This window comes from Gossypium hirsutum, chromosome A03 (assembly GCF_007990345.1).
Source record: "Gossypium hirsutum isolate 1008001.06 chromosome A03, Gossypium_hirsutum_v2.1, whole genome shotgun sequence".
NCBI lineage: Eukaryota > Viridiplantae > Streptophyta > Magnoliopsida > Malvales > Malvaceae > Gossypium > Gossypium hirsutum.
This window is the reverse complement of record NC_053426.1, coordinates 108,255,581-108,279,919: the sequence shown is the minus strand read 5'-3', so window position 1 is coordinate 108,279,919 and position 24,339 is coordinate 108,255,581. Positions and strand designations below refer to the sequence as shown.

The 24,339-nt window shown below is 34.8% G+C and overlaps 1 protein-coding gene across 1 annotated transcript; it reads left to right on the top strand.

Annotated features, from left to right (window-relative positions):
* The first annotated feature begins 19,396 nt into the window (after positions 1-19,396).
* LOC107939234 (3-hydroxy-3-methylglutaryl-coenzyme A reductase 1-like) lies at positions 19,397-22,018 on the top strand. The gene is made up of 4 exons (XM_016872535.2): positions 19,397-20,495; positions 20,572-20,753; positions 20,843-21,189; positions 21,297-22,018. The coding sequence occupies exons 1-4, from the start codon at positions 19,510-19,512 to the stop codon at positions 21,537-21,539; spliced, it is 1,758 nt and encodes a 585-aa protein (XP_016728024.1). The 5' UTR covers positions 19,397-19,509; the 3' UTR covers positions 21,540-22,018.
* Positions 22,019-24,339: the final 2,321 nt, after the last annotated feature.

The window sequence follows — 24,339 nt, the reverse complement described above, 5'->3', positions numbered from 1 at the left end:
ACTTTAACTAATTAGGGTCTTTCTATAACTTTGAATGCAAACGATGCGATGAAATGCTATGAGATGCAAATGCATGAATGTAAAAAAGGCATCGATCTCGATTCAATCTCATTTAGAAAACTTTATTTAGAAAAAGAATATCTTTACATATAAATGGATTACATATACACCTTTTCCCTAATGCCCAAAGTTCTAACTTTATCTAATAAAAGGGCTAACTCTCGACCCTTATCAGACGCTGACGCATACATCATACTCAAAGCATCAGCTCGTACTACTAAGTCTCGAACATATTCAGCAACCTCTCCGATCTGAGCTATAGCCTCCCTAATAATGTAATCCCAACCTATGACTTGACCTTTAACTTGATGGATCTCTTCTTTGAGATAATCTTCTTGCGCCTCGAGCTGCTCAATCCGCAGTTCACCATCATGCAATGCCACTTCCAAATCTTCAACCTTACTTTTTAGCTCCTCTAACTCGACCGTAGGATAATGGTTTCGGTGCCAACGTAGGGATCTTCCAAGCTCAGTTACCTTAGTCTTCAACCCTTTATTCTCTTCTTCTAATGCCAAATTCTGCGACTACATTTCTTGGAACTTCTTCTCCCAATACTCGGCTCTAGCCTTTTCCTCTTGGACCTCTTTCTGCAACTGATCTGAAGATCCTCCTACTCTCACTCTCCTCAAGGATACTCGTGCCTTTTTGTAGTGCTCATTTAGATCATCTCGATCTTCCTCTTTTCTTTCCTCTTTTTCTCGACCTCCATCTTTTGAACGTCGACGTCCAAGCTCAAGTACATCTTTTCTTCTTCGAGCTTTGCTACCCTCTTCTCGAACTCCAAGCTCTTTCTCTCAAACTCTTGCTTCATAATTTCTAACTCAGAGGGTATTACTTGCAAATATTCCTCTATCGGTCGAGCTCCTTCTACGCGTGGCTTAGGGATGTTATCATTAACCCTTCTACCTTTCCATTCGACGTATTCCGGTGTCGTAGTAGGGCTAATAGCTACTCCTTTCAACTGACAAGTCTTATTCCAAGCACTAGAAATCTCGCTAACCTTCCTCTTGTAATCGGCTCCTTTGTACATGAACTCACTTTGAGCCAACCCATAAGTTGCTGGTACAAACTGCCTCAATCCAAATTGCCTCAACACAAGTAAAGGGGCATAACCAATGGCACCCCAAATTCCCAACAGAGGGACCCAATCGAAACTTCCTCATCGGTAAAGAATCTCACCAGGAATCATCCACGGAGCCCTCCACTCAACATCTTTCGACTGAAGGTTCTGAAGTAGCACTATCCAATTCTCTTCTGGAAATCAACTCTCCTAGTTGAAGCTACTATGTCCTTCAACGATGAATAATCCTCGAAGAAGACTCGACAAATCACCCTATCTATCAATCAGAAATGACTGTAGAACCAAGCCAAAAGTAACTGAGCACATCCTATAAACCTGCCAGCACCAGCCCTCCTACATGCACCTAAAGACCTGAATGTCTCCTCCAAAATTGCAAGGACAGAAGTGACCCTTTTACTGAGTCGATGAAAAAGATTCGTGGTTGCCTCATCCACATATCCCAAAGCCCTAGGAAAAACTATCAGTCCATACAAACTTAAAGCAAAAACATCTACTTTCTTCGTCTCATCAAGGTGTGTCAGAATCAGATCTTTCAAAGCGTCCCACGAAATGCACTTGCACTCACCCTTCTCTTTAATTCTGGCTGTGATCCACTGCTCGCTCATCCCCATAATAGTCATCAATTTCTTCCAAAAGGTAGGGACACAAGTAGCTCGAGAATAGATCCTATCATTCTAAAACCTGGGACAATGAAGTAAGGCAGTGTACTCCTCCACAGTAGGTACCAAGTTTACTTCCCCAAAAATGAAACAACTGTACGCCGAGTTCCAAAACTGAGCAAGGGCTCGGAATAAGTGCTCGTCTACCTGAACATCCAGCAAGGTAAGTCTCCGTAATTATCGTAGAATAACTCATTGGTCTCTTTGCTCCACTGATCCCAAATTTCCTTAAGCTCTTAGAGATTATTCTGCGTGGCACTAATACGAGTGTAATCTGACAGCTCTGACACGTATCCCACAACTATACTATCTCCCCTTCTTAGTTGAGTTTGCTCAGACCATCTATGGACGTTGGCGTTGCCCTCCACTCTATCAAGAAGTCCGTTCTCCATAATAAAACTTCCTAACTTAAAAACTGACCGTGAATCGATACCTTTTAAATGCAAAATGACATACACAAAACAAAAGAAAAGAAATAGTTAGTATCACATGATATCAATAAATCTCAACAATAATTTATAAGGGTAATATCTAAAGTTTTACTCTAACTAAGTTGGGCTCTTATGGTTTTTCTATATGAAGTTGGTTCTAAAGTTTGAGGTACCCGAACCAGCAGATTCCTCGATTCTCACCCATTATAGGCTCATTTGAAATGAGTTCAGTTCAGAGGAATACATTTCCCTATGGCTACACGGAGATGAAAATCTCACGAAACCATAGGTACGGATGTATCCCGAAAATGATCCACTATCCTGCACGGAGGTGAAAACCTCACGAAAGCGTAGTTTCTCACTCCCACTTAAGGGTGTGACCACAACGGTCATGCAAATTTAATGCGTATCAGAATATATAACATATGCAATAATACAAACACATGTAATGCAAAGAGGATTGAATTTTAAAATTTTTCAAATTCCCGACATTAAGACAAAAGGTAATCAACTATACGGCTTGACTCTCTTATTAGTCCCCAGTGGAGTCGCCAAGCTGTCGAAACCATTTTTAAATCGAGTTTTGAAAAATGAGAATCGACTTTAAGAAAACAAAAACAGGAGTCGCCACCAATCTTTTTAGGTGTGATTGGATCACCTTTAAAACATTTTGTTTTAAAATCATCAGTTTTGGTCTACGTAATAAAAAGAACAGTTCGAGAGTCGGTTACGTACAAGGAAGGATTAGCACCATCGTAACGCCCAAAAATTGGTACCTAATTAATTATCAAATGTCTTTAAGGTCGAAAATTTAAAAATTTTAAGATACAATCCTCTTTAAAATATTTTGATTTTGAAAATTGGGATTCACTTGTATCAAAATATTGATACTAAGTTAGCCTTTTTGGAAATCCCTATCTCGAAACAACAAAACGCCACATCCAGTAAGTTAGGACACAACGCTTTGAAATTCCAAGACAGTTGCTCGTTTTTTGAAAATCTTAAAAACTTAGAAGGGTACTTGACTATTCGAACTCAACGAGAAAAGTTGCAACCCAATAAGTTAGGGCACTACTTTTCTCGAAGCTTCCAAATACCAAGCATTGCCTTTTTATTTTTTGAAAACTTTGAAGTCTCATTTTTAAAACCGATGCATGAAGGAGCATATTAACATAACATACGAGATAACATGTTATAATAATAGATAAGTAATAGCATAACAGCATAAATATCATACACTAACCAACATATATAAGAAATAAAACATGACAATTTTTTAAATAAGAAAAACTATACATAAAACACAATGCATATTTAAGAAAAGTAGGTAAAAATCCCTAAACATATAATTCAACATATATTTAAACACAAATGATGCATGATATACAATTTTAACACATATATATAAAAAAATGCATTTGAAAATAAATTATAAAGGTCTAAGATATTACATAACATATAAAATACATAACATAGCAATAATACATTAATTCTAAAGCAAAAGCAAATATTGTATAATAATAAAAATATATATATAATACAAACGATTGATAAATAGAATGAGCATATAAAAAATGTGATATTTAATGATATAATATATAAAAATATATTTATAAGAATAATAATTATATAAAAACATAAAATATAATGGTTTAGAAAAAATAATGTATAAAATATCAAATATGTGAAAGAATTTATATTTACAATAAAATAATTGTATAATATATAAATATAAGTTTAGAATAATATGAAATAAGTAATTAATGATGAAATATACATATTATACAAATTATTATATTATAATATCTTCAAAATGTGTAATAATAGAATATAAGTAAAGTAATATTTACATATAAATAAAAATAAATATATAATACAAGTTAAAACTTTTAATGATAACAATATGTAGATAAAAATATTTAATAGTATAAAATGACATAATAATATATAATAAATACAATATATAATATGAAAGTATATATGTGAAAATAATATATAATATATATAAATAATATGAGTAATATATAAAATAATCATATAATATATAATTTAAAAATAAAAATAAAGCAAATAACAATAAAAATTTATATATATATAATAATAGAAATAAATATATAGGGTTAAATTTGAAGTTTAATAAAATTATAGGGGTGAATTTAGAAAAAAAAAGCTAAATTAAGGTCCTAATTAAAACACGCATAAAACAAAAGGGACTCATTGGGCAAATCGCCCTATTCCCAAAACGGCAGCGTTTTCCCTAATGAGGTTGTAAATCATTGAGAGGGCCAAATTGAAACAGAATTAAAACATTAAAGCTAAATTAAAAAATAAATAAATTGAAATTAAAAAATATAAAAATTGCGAGAGGACCAATTGGACAATTAACCCATTTCATGAAAACACGCGGATTTTCCCCGGGTAATCGGGTCAACACGCGGATCCTCTGCCTAATACGGTGACGTTTCAAAGCTTATTGTTTAAATAGAAACGATGTCGTTTTGGCTGGATTATATAAGCTAAAACTTAAGCCTAAAACTTATTTAGCAATCAGTTTAGAAGAAAAAAATCTAAAAATCCTCTGAATGAGGAGACGGGGGGGTTCTCTGGCCTTGGCCTCAGGCCTCCGACCACTGGCCCACGAGTGCCCATGCGCTGCCATACGCGGTGGTCTGAAGGTTTAATAACCTTCGTCCTTCCACAGGTAACCTCTTTCCTTTTAAATGTTACTTTTTTTTTAAAAAAAATGATTCATATATTCGTAAAAGAGAAAAAGAGATAAGTATGAAAAATAATCACCTTCTGAAATATTATTGCAAAGGTTTGATGTACAATGCTTTTTGTGATATGTTTCTCTCTATTTCTGTGTATCCCTTTTTACAGATTTGAGAAAAGGCTTTATAGCCTTGATCTACTGCCTATTTTGGAAAGAAATCGAAAGATTTCTTTCCAAACTCTGTTCTAACCTATTTACTGCAACCTTGCTTTGATTTCTTTCCTTTTCTTGCAGATGTTTGCGAGAAATCCGGCAATGACGAAGGCTTGACGATGGTCTACCGGAGGCGTTGATCAAGGCGTGACTCAGGGCCTGGAATCGTGGCCTTGATGGGGGCACGATCGGTGGCTATTGAGGCGGCGAGGCACTGATGGGGCATTGGAAACCTGAGACAGAGCATTGATGGCCGTCTTGATTCGGGGAACTGGACAGACGCTCCCCAAAGCTTCCAGAAGACATTGCGGCGCTAGGAGGGAAAGGCCGAAACCCTAGGGTTTCTTGCCTTGGTGTAATGATTTGGGCCAGTTGGGCCACTTTAGTCCTGGGTCTGTTTGGGTATTTGGGCTCGGGTGTAACCGGGTTTTAGGTGATTTACAAGTTAATGGGTTAGTTTAGTTGGGCTTTAGGTATTTGATTGTAAATGGGCTGCTAGGTGTAACGGGTCTGTTGGGTTTAGGCTAAATGGGTCTATTGGGCTGGTTATTTATGGACTTTTAAATGGACATTAAATAAATTATTATTTATTTAATTCTTTTATTCCGTTTTCAGCCCGGTCAAATTTGGGCTACTACAACTCACCTCTAAATTCTCCTCCAGAAAACTTCAACAAACTTATTTACTTTCTCAAATGCACTCTCAAATACAAGTTCCAAAAATGAACTTATAAGTGCTCTCAACACTCGGTACAAAACCTATTCAACAAGTTAAGTTATTTTCCACATATCATGCATCAAGCATGCATACATATTAAAGATATTCATGAGTTAGAGCTGATCTTTCACATATCATGTATACATATTAAAGGTATTCATGGATTAAACTGCCTTGAATTCCCTTGAATTCAAATTAACTTATTTATGATATCAATATTATATATATTTGTCCAATTTTGAATCAATTTTTACCTAAACTCGAGCTGGATTAAGCCAAAAATATGAGCATTGACTGCAATTTCTACGAAATGACCTTGTTCATTTCCAACTGTTTTGAGCAAGTCTACACTTAATATACGTGCGTCACTTGTGCAAAAATAATATGGTCTAACCATGACAATATTACAGTCAAATATTTGCTAAATAAATACTGGGTAATAAAAAAAAGATGATATCATGTTAATTTTTTTCTTCTTTGGTTGGCCTGACTCTGCTTATATATATATATATATATATACTTCCATTATAAATTATATGATTTTTCTGAAGAAAACTTTGACAAACAGTCCAAGTCTTTAGCACATGGTGATGAATAATTCTCATGCATGAATGCATGCTTGTTATTTTGGAAAAAAAATTACTTCAATCTTATCGTCTATTTCATATTATTTTTCTTATGCTATGAATTATGATGGAATAAATTTAAACGTTAGTACATTAAACATTAAAAAATAATCAGAATATTACACATGTGAAAAACAATACAAAATAAGAAAAAATTTAATATATTATTGTAATCAATAATTTATTAAAGTGTAAACAATTAAAATAGTCAATTTTGTTTACTTCATGTTATATTTTAGTCAGTTTTTAGTCATTTACATTAACGTGTTGTAACATTTTAGTCACTGAGCCGTTAACGGTGTCACAGTAAGCTGATGTGGCACGTTAAATCATCATTTCAAACAAAAATTTTAGGTTAAATTATACAATTAGTCCCCATATTTTTTTCATTTGAGCAATTTAATTTTTTTCTTTATTTTTCTTTCTCTTCTGCTTCTTCCTCTATTTTCCTCCCTTTTTCCATCTTTTTTAATGTAGTTTTTCTATATTTCATTTGTTAAAACTAAAGGAGAAGAAGAAAAGGAAAATAAATAAAAAATAAAAAATTAAATTGTTCAAAAAATAAAAGTATAGGGATTAGTTTTAACAGATGGAAAACATAGAAAAATTAAGTTAAAAAAAGATGGAGAAGGGGGAAAAACAAAGAGAGAAGCATAAGAGAATTGAAAATAAAGAAAAAAAAGGTTAAAAGAACATAAAATAAAAAAAAATTAAATTGTTCAAAACAAAGAAATATTGGACCAATTGTCTAATTTAACCTAATTTTTTTGTTTAAAATGATGATTTAACATGTCACGTCAACTTATCATTACATAATTAATGGCTCAGTGACTAAAATGTTACAACACGTTCACCTAAGTAACTAAAGCGTAATATTTTAAATATAAATAACTAAATATAATCTAAAGTAAATAAAACTGACTATTTTAACAGTTTATTTTTTTAAAACATTTCATCAAAAGAGTAATTAAATTATTAACATACCAAATTTATATAAAAATATAATACACTTAGAGGATTTAAAATAATTAATTATTGAATATTTCCTTGTCATAATGGTGACGGCATGAACCAATATTTATAATAATTAAGAAGGCATCCTATTTTGAATTTCATGTCGTAGTCTGAATGCCAGTTTTAGATTTTCTATAGAAACTGTAACGCCCCAATTTTCGGGAATCCTGTGAATGTTGACATAGGTTTAATTATGTTAGTGGGCCTCTAGAAAGCCCAAACTTAAGATAGAACCTGACAATTTTAGTTAATTTTTGTTCCATAAGAAAAAGGGAGTGAAATTATGAAATAGGACCTATGTGAAAATGTTTGAAAATGCTATAGGCTAAATTAAAGTGGCCAAATAAATAGGAGTGCAAAATAGGAGGATTTGCATGACAAACCTCCCATTTTACATGAAGTGGCCAGCCATCATGTTATTGTAGACAAAATGTACACTTGATATCCATAATTTATGATACAAATTTATACAAATTGATAAAAGGTTAGGTAAATGTTCCATGATAATAGGTTAGGTAAATGTTTCATGATAAGAATTTCATGTCTTTTGTATTAAAGAATTAAATGGATGAAATATGAAGTTTTATTAAAAGAAAAAGGGGTGAAAAGAACAAAGTTTTGTCCATCTTTGTTCATCATAGCTGAAAGTTAGAGAAGAGAAAGGAGAGGAGAAAGCTCTTGAGTATTCGGTCATTAGGAGGAGGAAAATTGAAGGTAAGTTCTTGGTACCTTGCTTCTATTTTGAGGTTCATGAGTTCTTCTTGATTCTACCTTAACTCTTGAAGTATATTTTGATTTTTAGTTGTGTTGTGAGCATTTAGTCATGAATTAAAATGAAGGAAATGGTTGTTGTTTCATGTTCTTTTGATGAAAAATGGAAGATAGGTGAAGTTGAGCCAAACAAATGAGCATGCATGTGCCTTAGATGTTAAAGGGAAAAATTAGCTAACATGTTGTGCTTTAAAATGATGAAATGGAGATTATACTTAAGTAAAATCATAGATATGTGATGATTGATTGGTGATATACATGTTTAAATAACAAGCATGCAAGTTAGGTGTGAAAGAGTGATTTGGTAATAAATCTGCTTGGGACAGCAGCAGTAATGTGACTTTGGAAAATCACCATAAATTGTGGGAGATGAGTTAGAAGCTGCATAAATTATGTAATTAAATCTTAATGAGTCTGGTTTCAAATGGAATAAACTAGAACATATTTTGAATTCTGTACAATGAGAAATTTGATTCGTAATGAAGAGTGGTCAGATTAGTCAAACAGTGAAACATGGGAAACTTTAAGAAAAATATGGTATTGATTGGCCATATTAAAAATTCTGAAAATTTTATGGATAGAAGATATATGAGTCTATTTTCAGGGAAAATTAACGGAACTTGATTTGGAGTTTCGTAGCTCCAGTTATAAATAATTTAGTGACTGTTGCTCAGGAAGACAACTTGCAGTGAAATTATGATTATGTGGTAAACATTGACAAAAATTTTTTAATGAGTTGCTTATTGATTTCTTATAAGCTTACTATGATCTGTAGGTGTGGTTGGCCGAATATTGTAAGGGGTTAATACGTAGTTTGTATTTGAATAGTTAGATTAACGTGTTAGTAATCCAATTGTAGGCAGTTCGTGTGTGGATCTCGTCAGCATATCGTCGCAAACAGGTGTGTAACTAACACCATCTTTCTTAGTCTAGATCGGCAAAAGCCGAAAAGTCAAAATGCCGAAAACCGGTATTTTGTAGATTTGCGAGTGTGCGAATGCTCGTGAGGTAAATCGATTAATGTTTTTGGTAAGCTATAAAATTTGGACTGCAAAGTGCATGATTTCTGTGCCCTCGATATTTTTGGGCTTAATGGGCCAAAATTGGAAAGATGGGCCAACGGCCCCAATTCGGTAAGAACCCTCGGTAGTAATTCTGTTAGTACGTGAAAGGTAGGAATATGCATGAAAAACCCTAAAATAGATAAATTACTGAAATACCTTTAAAAGTGAAAAATTTACAGTTTTACCTCTAGGAGATAAATTACTGAAATACCCCTAGGGTTAAATTGACCTAAATACATGTTTGACTGTTGTTATTTACTGCATGCCATGTTACTATTATCTGATGCATGGGACTGGGATATTGACGGAGGAAGTACTGAAAGTGGCTTGTCCACGTACTGGAGGCTTTGCCTCAATTTACTGTTAACTAAGCAGCAAGGCTGCAACTGTGGAGTGTTGGGCTGGGTGGGTTGAGCTATTCCCCACATGGAGTGTATGGCTGGTACGGGTGGAGTGTAGTGGTTGGTGGGTTGAGTAGTCTCCCCAAATGGGCTTGCATATGTTTATTGATGTTGCATGTATTTTGAAATGGGCCTATGGGCCATACTGTTATCTGAATAAGGGGCTAAGGCCCAGTTTATTGTAATCTGAAAAGGGCTCTGGCCCAGTATTACTGTTACCTGAATGGGCTTAGGCCTAATAGGCTTGAGCTGACTTGGGCTTTGAATGGGTTTTCCTTACACACTGAGTTTCCCCAAACTCACCCTTTTATTTTCATCCACGCAGGAAATCCCCAACCATAGTGGGCTTAGAGCTGTGAGGGAATTTGGAGTGGCCACCTGTTCTGAAAGTTTGATTTTCTTCTGGTGAACTGGACATCCTTTTATTTACGTTTGAAGTTTTTGGGCTTTTAAATGTAATAAGGCCACTTAATTATTTTTGATGGTTTTAATATGTATTACTAAGATAGGTAATACTTATTTTAACTGTTGAAATTGGATAGCTTTAGGGCGCATTTTCAAAAACAACAGTTTATTTCAAAATAACACGACAATAAGCAAAGCTTCCGCAATGAAAGTATTTTCCAAAATTAATTACTTTTCCTAAAAATGACTTAATCAAATCGGTTTCCTAGAAATATCCATGACGTTAAGGTGTGGCAATGGCGGTATGCATGTCTAGGATTGGATCCGAAGGGAGCTTGGTACTTAAGCAGTCCGATGGACTCACCACCTCTTTTTCGCTTTCCTACCTGGTGCACAGCTTCCATTCACTTTAACCCTTAATGAATTAATCTTTTGAACATCAAGTACGATTTTCTGGACTTAGAATGAAAATTTTTTTTAACGTTTTTGATGTGGCATGCCGGATCCGGCCATAACTTCTGGGCTAGGTTTGGGGTGCTACATTTACTGGTATCAGAGCCTAGGTTGCAACAACTCGGCTGTGGAATGAGTTTACAAAAAAAAGATTTTCAAAAATAAAAAAAATTTATAAAGATTGCGAAAAACACGATTTTCAAAATTTAGATCTTTAGAAGGTGGCATTCCGAATCTCCGGCCCAAGCCTGTAAGTATTACTCTGAACTCTTCTGAATATTTTTCTGACTTATCTGTCTGTACTGAAATCCTGCTAGGATACTCTAGATAGGATGATACTGAAACCATAGGAAAAATTCTAATAAGAGACTGAAACTGTAGCTAGACTTCGATTCTGCGAAAACAAACTCTAAACTACTATCTGATTCATAAAACATCTGTAATAAACACTGGAATATTAATTGATGCATAAAAATTCGTAATCAAGATAATACGATATGAGTACAAGAGGCCGTGGACGAAGCCGAGGAAGTGCTCGAGCGAGATCTTCGTCTTCGAGACATATGCCGGCGGTGGATGCACCGGTACCACCAGCAACAGAGGTAGAGTCTCATAACCGCAGTGCCGGGGATGATGCCCTGTCACAGGCAATGCTTCGTGTTCTGGAAAGGGTTTCCGGGGCAAGTGCGGGCAATGGAGTTCGGGGATCTATTTCTGAACGACTTCGGGCCAACGGAGCGGAGATCTTTAGGGGCGTGTCTGGTATCGCCTCGAATGTGGCAGAATATTGATTGGAGGCCATAGAACGAATTATGGACAACTTAGACTGCTCTGAGGAGATTGTGAGTGGGGTATCTGTACTAAGTCCTTTGGGTCACTCGGTTAGGGTAGACAAACTGTATAGGGATGTACCCTTAGAAACTCAAGGTAAGATTTTCCCTAGAGATCTGATGGAGTTACCGTTCGGAGAGTTTGATCTCATTTTGGGAATGGACTGGCTTGTTAAGCATAAAGTGACTCTGGATTGTGCTACTAAACGAATGGTGTTAAGGACCACAAAGGATGAGTAGGTTATAGTGATAGGTGAGCGAAGGGATTATTTGTCCAATGTGGTGTCGGCTTTAAAAGTCGAAAAGTGGATTTAGAAAGGTTGTGAGGTCTATTTGGCATTTGTAAGTCAGTCAAGAGAGGAGGGATTGTCAGTGGATAAGGTTAGGACTGTAAATGAGTTCCAATATGTTTTTCCGGAGGAGCTTCCAAGATTGCCTCTGAACCGAGAAGTGGATTTTGGAATCGACTTATTGCCTAGAATGGCACCAGTGTCTATCGCACCGTATAGGATGGCACCGAAGGAGTTAGTGGAGTTAAAGACTCAAATCCAAGAGTTATTGGATAGGGGCTTCATTAGGCCAAGCGTGTCTCTATGGGGAGCACCGGTGCTATTCGTGAAAAAGGATGATGGTACGATGCGGATGTGCATTGATTATCGCCAGTTGAATAAACTGACGATTAAGAATAAGTATCCACTGCCAAGGATTGATGATCTGTTCGACCAGCTTAGAGGAGCTTCTGTATTTTCCAAGATCGACCTTCGATCTGGATATCATCAGTTAAGGGTCAAGGAGGCAGATATCCATAAGACAGCATTCAGGACTCGGTATGGTCATTACGAGTTTCTGGTTATGCCATTTGGACTGACGAACACTCCTGCAGCGTTTATAGATCTGATGAATCATGTGTTCCAACCATTTTTAGATCAGTTCGTAGTCGTCTTTATTGACGATATCCTGGTATATTCTGAAACTGAAGCGAAACATGATAAGCATCCCCGTATAGTGCTGCGAGTGTTAAGAGAGAATGAACTCTTCGCGAAGTTCAACAAGTGTGAATTTTGGTTGAGGGAGGTAACCTTCTTAGGACATGTGGTCTCTGCTGAGGGGATTAAGGTGGACCCTCGAAAGATTGAAGCAATTTTGGAGTGGAAGCCACCTAGGACGGTGTCGGAAATTCGAAGTTTCCTAGGGTTGGCAGGATACTACAGAAGGTTTGTGGAAGGTTTTTCTGTGATGGCAGCACCTCTGACAAAACTCATAAGGAAAGGAGTACCGTTTGTATGGACTAAGAAGCAGCAGGAAGCTTTTGAGAAGTTGAAGAAAGTTCTTACTGAAGCACCTGAGTTGATTCAGCCGGAGTCTGGGAAGGATTTTAGTGTGTACAGTGACGCATCACACGTGGGTTTGGGCTGCGTGTTAATGCAAGAGGGTAAGGTGGTTGCATATGCATCACGACAGCTTAAGCCTTATGAGGGGAACTATCCGACTCATGATTTAGAGTTGGTAGCAGTGATATTTACACTTAAGATTTGGAGACATTACTTGTACGGAGAAAGGTGTATTATATACACTAACCATAAGAGTCTTAAGTATTTGTTGACTCAGAAGGAGCTAAACCTTAGACAAAGGAGATGGATTGAGTTACTAAAGGATTATGACTGTTCGATCGAGTATCACCTAGGCAAGGCTAATGTGGTAGCCGATGCTCTAAGTCGTAGAGCTGTATCTGATCTGAGAGCAATGTTTGCTCGTCTGAGTCTGTATGATGATGGAAGTCTGTTGGCTGAGTTACAAGTGAGGCCAACCTGGGTGGATCAGATTAAGGGAAAAAAATAGTTGAACGGTGAGTCTTTGGTCGCTCGTTTTCAACAAGTTAAGGAAGGGGAAACTTCTGAGTTTGGGAGCCAGAAGAGAAGATGCAACAGCAATACCCTCATCTGTTTGGATTAGGTAAATTTCGAGGACGAAATTTCTTTAAGGAGGGTAGAATTGTAACGCCCCAATTTTCGGGAATCCTGTGAATATTGGCATAGGTTTAATTATGTTAGTAGGCCTCTAGAAAGCCCAAACTTAAGATAGAACCCGATGATTTTAGTTAATTTTTGTTCCATAAGAAAAAGGGAGTGAAATTATGAAATAGGACCTATGTGAAAATGTTTGAAAATGCTATAGGCTAAATTGAAGTGGCCAAATAAATAGGAGTGCAAAATAGGAGGATTTGCATGACAAACCTCCCATTTTACATGAAGTGGCCAGCCATCATGTTGTTGTAGACAAAATGTACACTTGATATCCATAATTTATGGTACAAATTGATACAAATTGATAAAAGGTTAGGTAAATGTTCCATGATAATAGGTTAGGTAAATGTTCCATGATAATGGGTTAGGTAAATGTTTCATGATAAGAATTTCATGTCTTTTGTATTAAAGAATTAAATGGATGAAATATGAAGTTTTATTAAAAGAAAAAGGGGTGAAAAGAACAAAGTTTTGTCCATCTTTGTTCATCATAGCTGAAAGTTAGAGAAGAGAAAGGAGAGGAGAAAGCTTTGAGTATTCGGTCATTAGGAGGAGGAAAATTGAAGGTAAGTTCTTGGTACCTTGCTTCTATTTTGAGGTTCATGAGTTCTTCTTGATTCTACCTTAACTCTTGAAGTATATTTTGATTTTTAGTTGTGTTGTGAGCATTTAGTCATGAATTAAAATGAAGGAAATGGTTGTTGTTTCATGTTCTTTTGATGAAAAATTGAAGATAGGTGAAGTTGAGCCAAATGAGCATGCATGTGCCTTAGATGTTAAAGGGAAAAATCAGCTAACATGTTGTGCTTTAAAATGATGAAATGGAGATTACTTAAGTAAAATCATAGATATGTGATGATTGATTGGTGATACACATGTTTAAATAACAAGCATGCAAGTTAGGTGTGAAAGAGTGATTTGGTAATAAATCTGCTTGGGACAGCAGCAGTAACGTGACTTTGGAAAATCACCATAAATTGTGGGAGATGAGTTAGAAGCTGCATAAATTATGTAATTAAAGCTTAATGAGTCTAGTTTCAAATGGAATAAACTAGTACATATTTTGAATTCTGTAGAATGAGAAATTTGATTCGTAATGAAGAGTGGTCAGATTAGTCAAACAGTGAAACATGGGAAACTTTAAGAAAAATCTGGTATTGATTGGCCATAGCAAAAATTCTAAAAATTTTATGGATAGAAGATATATGAGTCTATTTTCAGGAAAAATTAACGGAACTTGATTGGAGTTTCGTAGCTCCAGTTATAAATAATTTAGTGACTGTTGCTCAGGAAGACAACTTGCAGTGAAATTATGATTATGTGGTAAACATTGACAAAAATTTGTTAATGAGTTGCTTATTGATTTCTTATAAGCTTACTATGATTTGTAGGTGTGGTTGGCCGAATATTATAAGGGGTTAATACGTAGTTTGTATTTGAATAGTTAGATTAACGTGTTAGTAATCCAATTGTAGGCAGTTCGTGTGTGGATCTCGTCAGCATACCGTCGCAAACAGGTGTGTAACTAACACCCTCTTTCTTAGTCTAGATCGGCAAAAGCCGAAAAGCCGAAATGCCGAAAACCGGTATTTTGTAGATTTGCGAGTGTACGAATACTCGTGAGGTAAATCGATTAATGTTTTTGGTAAGCTATAAAATTTGGACTGCAAAGTGCATGATTTCTGTGCCCTCGATATTTTTGGGCTTAATGGGCCAAAATTGGAAAGATGGGCCAACGGCCCCAATTCGGTAAGAACCCTCGGTAGTAATTCTGTTAGTACGTGAAAGGTAGGAATATGCATGAAAAACCCTAAAATAGATAAATTACTGAAATACCTTTAAAAGTGAAAAATTTACAGTTTTACCTCTAGGAGATAAATTACTGAAATACCCCTAGGGTTAAATTGACCTAAATGCATGTTTGACTGTTGTTATTTACTGCATGCCATGGTATTATTATCTGATGCATGGGACTGGGATATTGACAGAGGAAGTACTGAAAGTGGCTTGTCCACGTACTGGAGGCTTTGCCTCAATTTACTGTTAACTAAGCAGCAAGGCTGCAACTGTGGAGTGTTGGGCTGGGTGGGTTGAGCTATTCCCCACATGGAGTGTATGGCTGGTACGGGTGGAGTGTAGTGGTTGGTGGGTTGAGTAGTTTCCCCAAATGGGCTTGCATATGTTTATTGATGTTGCATGTACTTTGAAATGGGCCTATGGGCCATACTGTTATCTGAATAAGGGGCTAAGGCCCAGTTTATTGTAATCTGAAAAGGGCTCTGGCCCAGTACTACTGTTACCTGAATGGGCTTATGCCCAATAGGCTTGAGCTGACTTGGGCTTTGAATGGGTTTTCCTTACACATTGAGTTTCCCCAAACTCACCCTTTTATTTTCATCTAACCAGGAAATCCCCAACCATAGTGGGCTTAGAGCTGTGAGGGAATTCGGAGTGGCCACCCATTCTGAAAGTTTGATTTTCTTCTGGTGAACTGGACATCCTTTTATTTACGTTTGAAGTTTTTGGGCTTTTAAATGTAATAAGGTCACTTAATTATTTTTTATGGTTTTTGTAGCGACGTAAAAATTTTAGCTTAGCTTGGTCGCTAATTGTGGCGATTTATTGAAAAAAAGTTTGAAATTTGACGTTTGATTTTTGAAATAAACAGGGAGTCGCCACCGATCCTTTTTCCTAGGTGTGATCAGACACCTATTAGATCTCTTATTAAAACGAATAAAAGGCTGAGTTTAGGTCTACGTTAAAATCCAGAGAAAATTTAGGGTTCGGGAGTCGGTTACGCGCGAGGAAGGTATTAGCACCCTCGCAACGCCCAAAATTGGTATCTTATTAAACACATGTTGTCTTGATTTTCAAAAATACGAATTTAATTTGACATTTAAGTGTGATCCGATTGAATGAAATGAGAAGTTGCAAGTTTTTTTGTTTTTTTAGAAGGACGTTCCGTTTTTAACACGAGCAGATTAATTTCACCCAACATAGCGATGAAATCGATGACTTAATGTTAAAATCGGTACATTGCCTTATTCTTAAAATTAAAATGTAAAAAGTTTTAAAAATGATAGTAAAAAAATCCAAGAATATTATTGTTAAAAAAATGCGAATAATGATGTGAATAATAAAATATATAAAATATAAAATATCAAAATATTAGAATAATAATAATTAATATTGACAAATAAAAAATAAAATAGAAATAAAAAAAATGTACATAATATATATATTAGAAATAATAATGATGTTTAAAAAAAACAATACTATTAATAATACTACATCAATATGTACATATATAAAAAAATAAATACGTGATAATATTAAAAATATGTACATAATATAGTGTTAAAAATACATACATAATATAGTTAAGATATATACATAAGATAACATGTAGAAAAATATATATATAAATAATATAATATTAAAGATATATACATAAAATAGTATAAAATATATATATACGTAATATAGAATTTAAAATATACCTAATATATTAAAAGAATATATATAATATAATATTAAGAAATATAATAATAACAAAAAAAAAGAGAGAGAGAGAGGGTAGGTGATTTTCGGCCACAAGGCCGGCCATCGTCCGGTCGCCGGACCGCCGCCGGCGCCACCGTACACGGCAGCCGGACCTCAAAAAAAATTTTCGGTAAAAATGGGTAAGCTTCCTCCTTTTATTTTTTTTTACTTTCGTATAAAAGAAACAAAATAAGATTGAAAGGAAAACAATAAGTAAACAAAGAACTTAAAATGAGAATAGACAAAGAAACCTCTTTTGCTTTGATCTTTGATAAATCTCCAAAAAAAAACTAGCTTCTCCAAAAACTAGCCTTTACAATAACTCTTCTCCTTGATTACTTTAAAAAGAAACCTCTCCAAAAATCCTTTACAATAACTTTCTCTCCCAAAAACTCTCCAAAAAAAATCCCCCCCATATACAAAATATGAGAAGGCTTATATAGCCATTTACAAAATATTTTTTTTATTGTCTATGTATTCATTTGTAGGTACAAGTGGTGATGGAGCAAGTGTGGTTAGTGGAGTAGGTAATGGAGCAAGTGTGGCTAGTGGATTTGGTGGTGGAGAAGGTGTGGCTAGTGGAGTTGGTGGTGGAAAAGGAGTGGCTAGTGGAGTTGGTGGTGGAAAAGGTGTGGCTAGTTGAGAAAAGTTTAAGTTGTGGGCTAGGTTTTTTTATTTTGATTTGGGCTTAGGATTTGGGCCATTGGGGTTTTGATGTAAATTGGGCTTTGGGTAGTTAAGATTTTGAGTTTTGGGTTTAATTTTGGTGGGTTAGGTAAGGCTAAATTGGGTTTTGATGTAAATGGGCTAAAATTGGCCTACAACAGTTTTAATATGTATTACTAAGATAGGTAATACTTATTTTAACTGTTGAAATTGGATAGCTTTAGGGCGCGTTTTCAAAAACAACAGTTGATTTCAAAATAACACGACAACAAGCAAAGCTTCTGCAATGAAAGTATTTTCCAAAATTAATCACTTTTCCTAAAAATGACTTAATCAAATCGGTTTCCTAGAAATATCCATGACGTTAAGGTGTGGCAATGGCGGTATGCATGTCTAGGATTGGATCCGAAGGGAGCTTGGTACTTAAGCAGTCCGATGGACTCACCACCTCTTTTTCGCTTTCCTACCTGGTGCACAGCTTCCATTCACTTTAACCCTTAATGAATTAATCTTTTGAACATCAAGTACGATTTTCTGGACTTAGAATGAAAATTTTTTTTTAACGTTTTTGATGTGGCATGCCGGATCCGGCCATAACTTCTGGGCTGGGTTTGGGGTGCTACAGAAACGGTAGGCATTAAGAAAATAATTTCTCTCTTATCCATTGACATATTTTCAGAGGATTTAAAACACCATCATATAGAAAACTGTGCAAAATCTCGAATATTAACTATAAAATAGTCATAAAAAATATTAAAATATGTATAAAAAAAAGAGAGAGGAAATTTTAACCTAATTTTTATAAAAAGGAACAAGAAAAATGGAGTTGTGAAGTTCTATATTTTAACAAAATGTAAACTTATCCAATTAATCATGAGGAAAAAGAAAATTCCAAATTAATTATCTTATCATTAATTAGAATCAAATCAAAGTGGTATTTTATCTAAATTTTATTATATAATAAATATGGCATATAAATTAAATAAGAACCAAAAAATATAAAAAATCTACTTTTATAAACATCTACCCTAAAATGTATATAATTTAACAACCCCTTAATGTTTATATGAATAATTTATTTATTCAAAATAAATATAATTGTATCTGTATTTTTTAAATAAAAAATACAAGCTCTTCTTTTTATACAAAATAAAAATTGTAAGATTATTATTGATTGAGTCTTCGTTCAGTTGGCATTGATATTGTTGTCAGTGAAAGAAAATATAAATTTAAGTACGCTAAAACACATCATCCTCTTATTTTTAAAAATTGAATGAGATTATATATAATTTTAAACATTGTATATATTATGTGAATATCGAAAAAATAAATTTCATCGTAATCTTTATTCGTATTACTAATAATAAAATTTTATCACATATAATTATATATATTTATTTAATATTTATTTTACTGTTTATATTCGGAATTATATATATTTATCACCACCATTCATCCAAAATATATGAATTAAAAACAACCCAAAATAAGGAATAATTAAAAGAGATACAAAATAGCAGTTAACGGAGACAAGACCAAACGAAAGGAAACTGCGATGCCCCCCATGCACATGCACTGCACGCAAACACTGCCCTTCAAATTCTTTCTTTGACTCTTCACTCACACGTGCCCAACACTTCACTTCACGCGCCGTTTTCTTCACGCTCCACCACTCTTTACCTTCTGTCCTATAAATACTCCCCTTCCCTCGCTAAACTCCAGCATCTCAAACTCCTCCTTCCCCATAATCGTAAAACTAGCTGAAATCCTCTCTCACTTCCACTCCTCTTCTATTCTCCTTCTCCACTGCCGAGCTTCCACCGCCGTCGGCACCCAATATGGAGGCTCCTCGGCTGTATTCGACTAAACCTGTTCAATCTCTCAAGCCAACGAAGAAGATTCCTTTAGAGGAAGATCTCGGTAAAGCCTCCGACGCATTGCCGCTTCCCTTGTACCTAACCAATGCCCTGTTCTTCACCCTTTTCTTCTCGGTGGTTTATTTTCTTCTTTCCCGTTGGCGTGAGAAGATACGTACCTCCACACCTCTCCATGTCGTCACCTTTTCCGACATCATCGCCATTTTCTCATTTTTCGCGTCCTTTATTTACCTTTTGGGTTTCTTTGGGATTGACTTCGTTCAATCTTTGGTTTTCCAACCATCGCCTGACGTTTGGATTGCTGAGGACGAGGAAGAGGATAATGAAGTTCTGCTCGCTAAGGAAGACGCCCGTAAGGTCCCTTGTGGACAAGCTCTCGATTGCTCGCTTCCACCTCTGCCTCCTGCCGCACCAATCGTGACTACCCAGAAGGTGTGCGATGAAAAGCCTTTGATGGTTATACCAGAGGAAGATGAAGAAATAGTTAAATCTGTAGTTGCTGGGACAACCCCTTCGTATTCCTTGGAATCGAAATTGGGTGATTGCAAGAGGGCGGCTGCAATCAGGAGGGAAGCGTTGCAAAGATTAACGGGGAAGTCGTTATCTGGGTTGCCCTTGGATGGATTTGATTACGAGTCGATTTTAGGGCAGTGTTGTGAGATGCCGGTTGGCTACGTGCAAATTCCCGTCGGAATTGCTGGGCCTTTGTTGGTTAATGGAAGAGAGTACTCGGTTCCTATGGCAACCACGGAAGGGTGCCTGGTGGCTAGCACTAATAGGGGCTGTAAGGCTATTCATTTGTCTGGTGGAGCTACAAGTGTTCTATTGAAAGATGGTATGACTAGAGCTCCATGTGTAAGGTTCGGTACTGCAAAAAGGGCAGCTGATTTGAAGTTGTATTTGGAGGACCCTGATAATTTCGAGACCTTGTCTGTTGTTTTCAACAGGTTTGTTTTTATATTTCTAGAACTCCATATTGATGGATTTAAAATATTGAAAATTTTGGCTTTTTGGTGGTTGCAGATCAAGTAGATTTGGCAGGCTCCAGGGTATCAAATGTGCAATTGCTGGAAAGAATCTGTATATTAGATTCACTTGCAGTACAGGTGATGCTATGGGGATGAACATGGTTTCCAAGGGAGTGCAAAACGTTTTGGATTTCCTTCAAACTGATTTCCCTGACATGGATGTCATTGGCATCTCTGGTGAGTTTCATTTTTTTTGTATAGGCTTGCAATTATGTCTTTTACCGTCCGACATAGGATCTCTGATATTTATGAATTTTTGCATATAGGAAACTATTGTTCCGACAAAAAACCGGCTGCGGTAAATTGGATTGAAGGACGAGGCAAATCTGTTGTCTGTGAAGCCACCATTAAGGGTGATGTGGTTAGGAAGGTCCTGAAGACAAGTGTGGAATCTCTCGTTGAGCTTAACATGCTTAAGAACCTTACTGGATCAGCTATGGCTGGAGCTCTGGGTGGATTTAACGCTCACGCCAGTAACATCGTTGCTGCAATCTACATAGCCACCGGCCAAGATCCGGCTCAAAACGTCGAGAGCTCGCATTGCATCACGATGATGGAAGCTGTTAATGATGGCAAGGACCTCCACGTCTCTGTCACAATGCCTTCCATCGAGGTAATTGATAGTGTTGCTATCTGATTCCAACACAAGGACTTTCGTTGCCAAAACAAGATCCGGGTATTTATGTTAGTCCCTAATTATTGTGTTGTTGTATCTTTTAGGTTGGTACTGTTGGTGGTGGAACTCAGCTTGCATCTCAATCAGCCTGTTTGAACTTACTTGGAGTGAAGGGTGCAAGCAAAGAGACACCAGGAGCAAACTCTAGGATGCTGGCAGCCATTGTAGCGTCTGCTGTTCTTGCCGGGGAGCTGTCTCTTATGTCTGCAATTGCAGCAGGACAATTAGTTAAGAGCCATATGAAATACAATAGGTCAACTAAAGATGTGTCCAAGGCTTCTTCATAGAGAACGTAACGATTGTCTGATATTTGGGAGTAAAGTTGCAATCTCCAATGGTAGAAACGTACTAAGGAGACATATCTCCTTATGTCTAGCTCAGATGTACACTCCATTTACTGTCACGGCATAATCTCTCTCACTGGTTATCTTCAGTGATCAGGATACAGTCTTAACTTTTGGGTGTATGTTTATTATCCGGATAATGAGAAATGAGGTTGTGTTTCGAGCTGGCCAACTGCCATCAATTAATGAATTAGAGAGGCACAGAATTTCTCTGATACCGTCAGGGAGGCCTTCGAAGCCATATCTTATGATGGTAGATGATGAATATGGAACGAAAGGATCTATACCCAATTAGTTGACGAGTAAAAATTAGTTGGTCCACAGCGTTTCATCTCTTGTAGCATACAATTCCCTTTATAATTTTCTTTATTTATTTTGTATTTTTTGGGCATTTTAAATATCAGTTTTACTATTTATGTTCGTATTTGTGGCTGCTTCTACTAACTATGTAGTGTTTAACATTCGAACTTATATCTTCCTTTGAAAATGCAATATGTTATCATTAACACTAGTTGGTATTTTCGTTTTTTCCTTTCTTTTATTATATATAGGTTTATATATGTCATAAATATTTGTACTCTTCATAAATTTCAAATTTAATTTTTATACTTTTTATTTTCAAGAATTTAATTCCTCTACTATTGAGATTTCAAAATATTGGTACAATTGTTAACGATATTTTTATTTTAAATTTGTTGGTGTGACATTTAAAAAAATACTCACTTGATAGCAATGTAATGTTATAATGAACATGAATTTAATAAAATAATTTTAACAATGTTAACAATTGAATTTGAATTTTGAAAAATCTTTAAAGTATAGGGATTAAATTTCTGGAAATTAAGATAGATTAAATTTCAAAATTATGAATAATATAGGGACTTATGACATATTTTAACGATATATAATATATATTTTTGGGTAAACTACACCAAAGATAACTACATTATTAGTAGGTTTATATTCAGATCACTCAACTTCAAAATGTTACAGAATGGTCACTCTCATTTAAGTCACTGAACTATTTTTGAATGTTTTAATTTAAGTCACCGGGTTATAAAGTTTTTTTTTTTAAAAAAGGCCAGGCTATTGAGCTTTAAGCAATGGTTCAACGACCAGTACGATGGATCTGTACCAATTGATGAGTAGAAGAATATGCATTATATTCAAGTTGATCTAACGGTTAGTGTTAGAGATTAAAGAAGAAAGTTTTTTAGATTTTTGTTTACAGATTTGTCACGATCAAAGTTGTTTCATGAAAAAAAATTGTAGAAGAGAAAGTGAATGAAAGCTTTCAATTGGTGTTTGCGGTGCAAATAGGGAAGGCCATACATCAACGATTTTAACAGTCCGACAAGCTAAATAAAAACTTTTGAATAGTTTAATGATCATTTTATAACTTTCTGAAGTTGAGTGACCTAAACGTAAATTTACTCGCAGTTTTGTGACTTCGGGTGTAGTTTACTCTTTTTTTTTTTGCCTTAATGTAAAATACTTGATAACTTATAAAGCATTTGAAAGCAACTTTAGAAAAATACTAATATGGTTCTCATCCCATGCTTGAGGTTAAGTTGGTTATTTATTTGTGTGAAATTGTAGAGTAAAAATTTGAAGGTTAAAATATACTCTCTAAGTCCTTATACTCTTTATACACTTGAAATTTAGTCTTACTTTTATTTTTAGGAACATAATTATGTACTTTTCAAATTTAAAAATTTAGCTCAGTTGTTACCATCGATAAAATTATTATATTAAATTCTTTGGTGGACATTTTGAAATAAAAAAATTTCCAATAAAAATAATGTTAAAAATATTGATTAGGAGTTTCTCTTAAAAACAACATTTAAATTCGAGAAAATAATTTTTTTTCTTCTTAGAATAATGTTCTTAAGAAAAATTTACGCCAGCATTTTGATTAAAATAGTTAATAATATTAATTATTTAGACCAGCTAATGACATTATAAAAGTAGCTGACCTAAATTATGTAAAATATTAAAGTATATAAATTAATCTCAAGTTTTAACATAGTCTAGTGGCCAAAAATTAGTCTAGAGGCCAAAAATAAAATTTAACCATTATCTTATAATGTTAAAAAAATCGACACGAACCTAAATGAAACAAGAAACTGTATGTTAACCTCCAAAACAATTAAGGTGTTCAAATTATATATAACCACATAATGTTTTAATTGAAAATTTAACAATATTAACTATTTGAACTAATTAATAATATTATAATAATATATAGAAACCAAATTATGTTAGAAATTAAAGTATATATATTAAATATCAAATTTAGGCATATTAGATGAACCAAAATTCAAATTAACTTTTTCTATAGAATACAAAACAAAAGAAATATTATAGGTAGTGGCTGACACATGACATTAATTTTGGAAGGGGCCAAGCTCAAATTAAATATGCTACGTAACAGTCGATTTAAATATATAAACAATCGATTCAGAAGAAGCAGTATTCTAATATAACAATTGATTTATTATTTTTTAACAAAAATATCAGTCAAAAGTCATCATGAGTAATTTAGCTTCTTCAAGAAGATTTTCCTTTATTTTTATCAAGAATATATTTTTAATATTATTTTTAATACTATAAAAATATTGGAGGGGCCTATTTATATTTTTAGGAGAACTATAATATATATACAAAAGGGGGAAATTGCAAAAATCTTAAATCTTAGGAGAATCTACTTATATTTTAGGAAGGGCCATAGTATATTTACAAA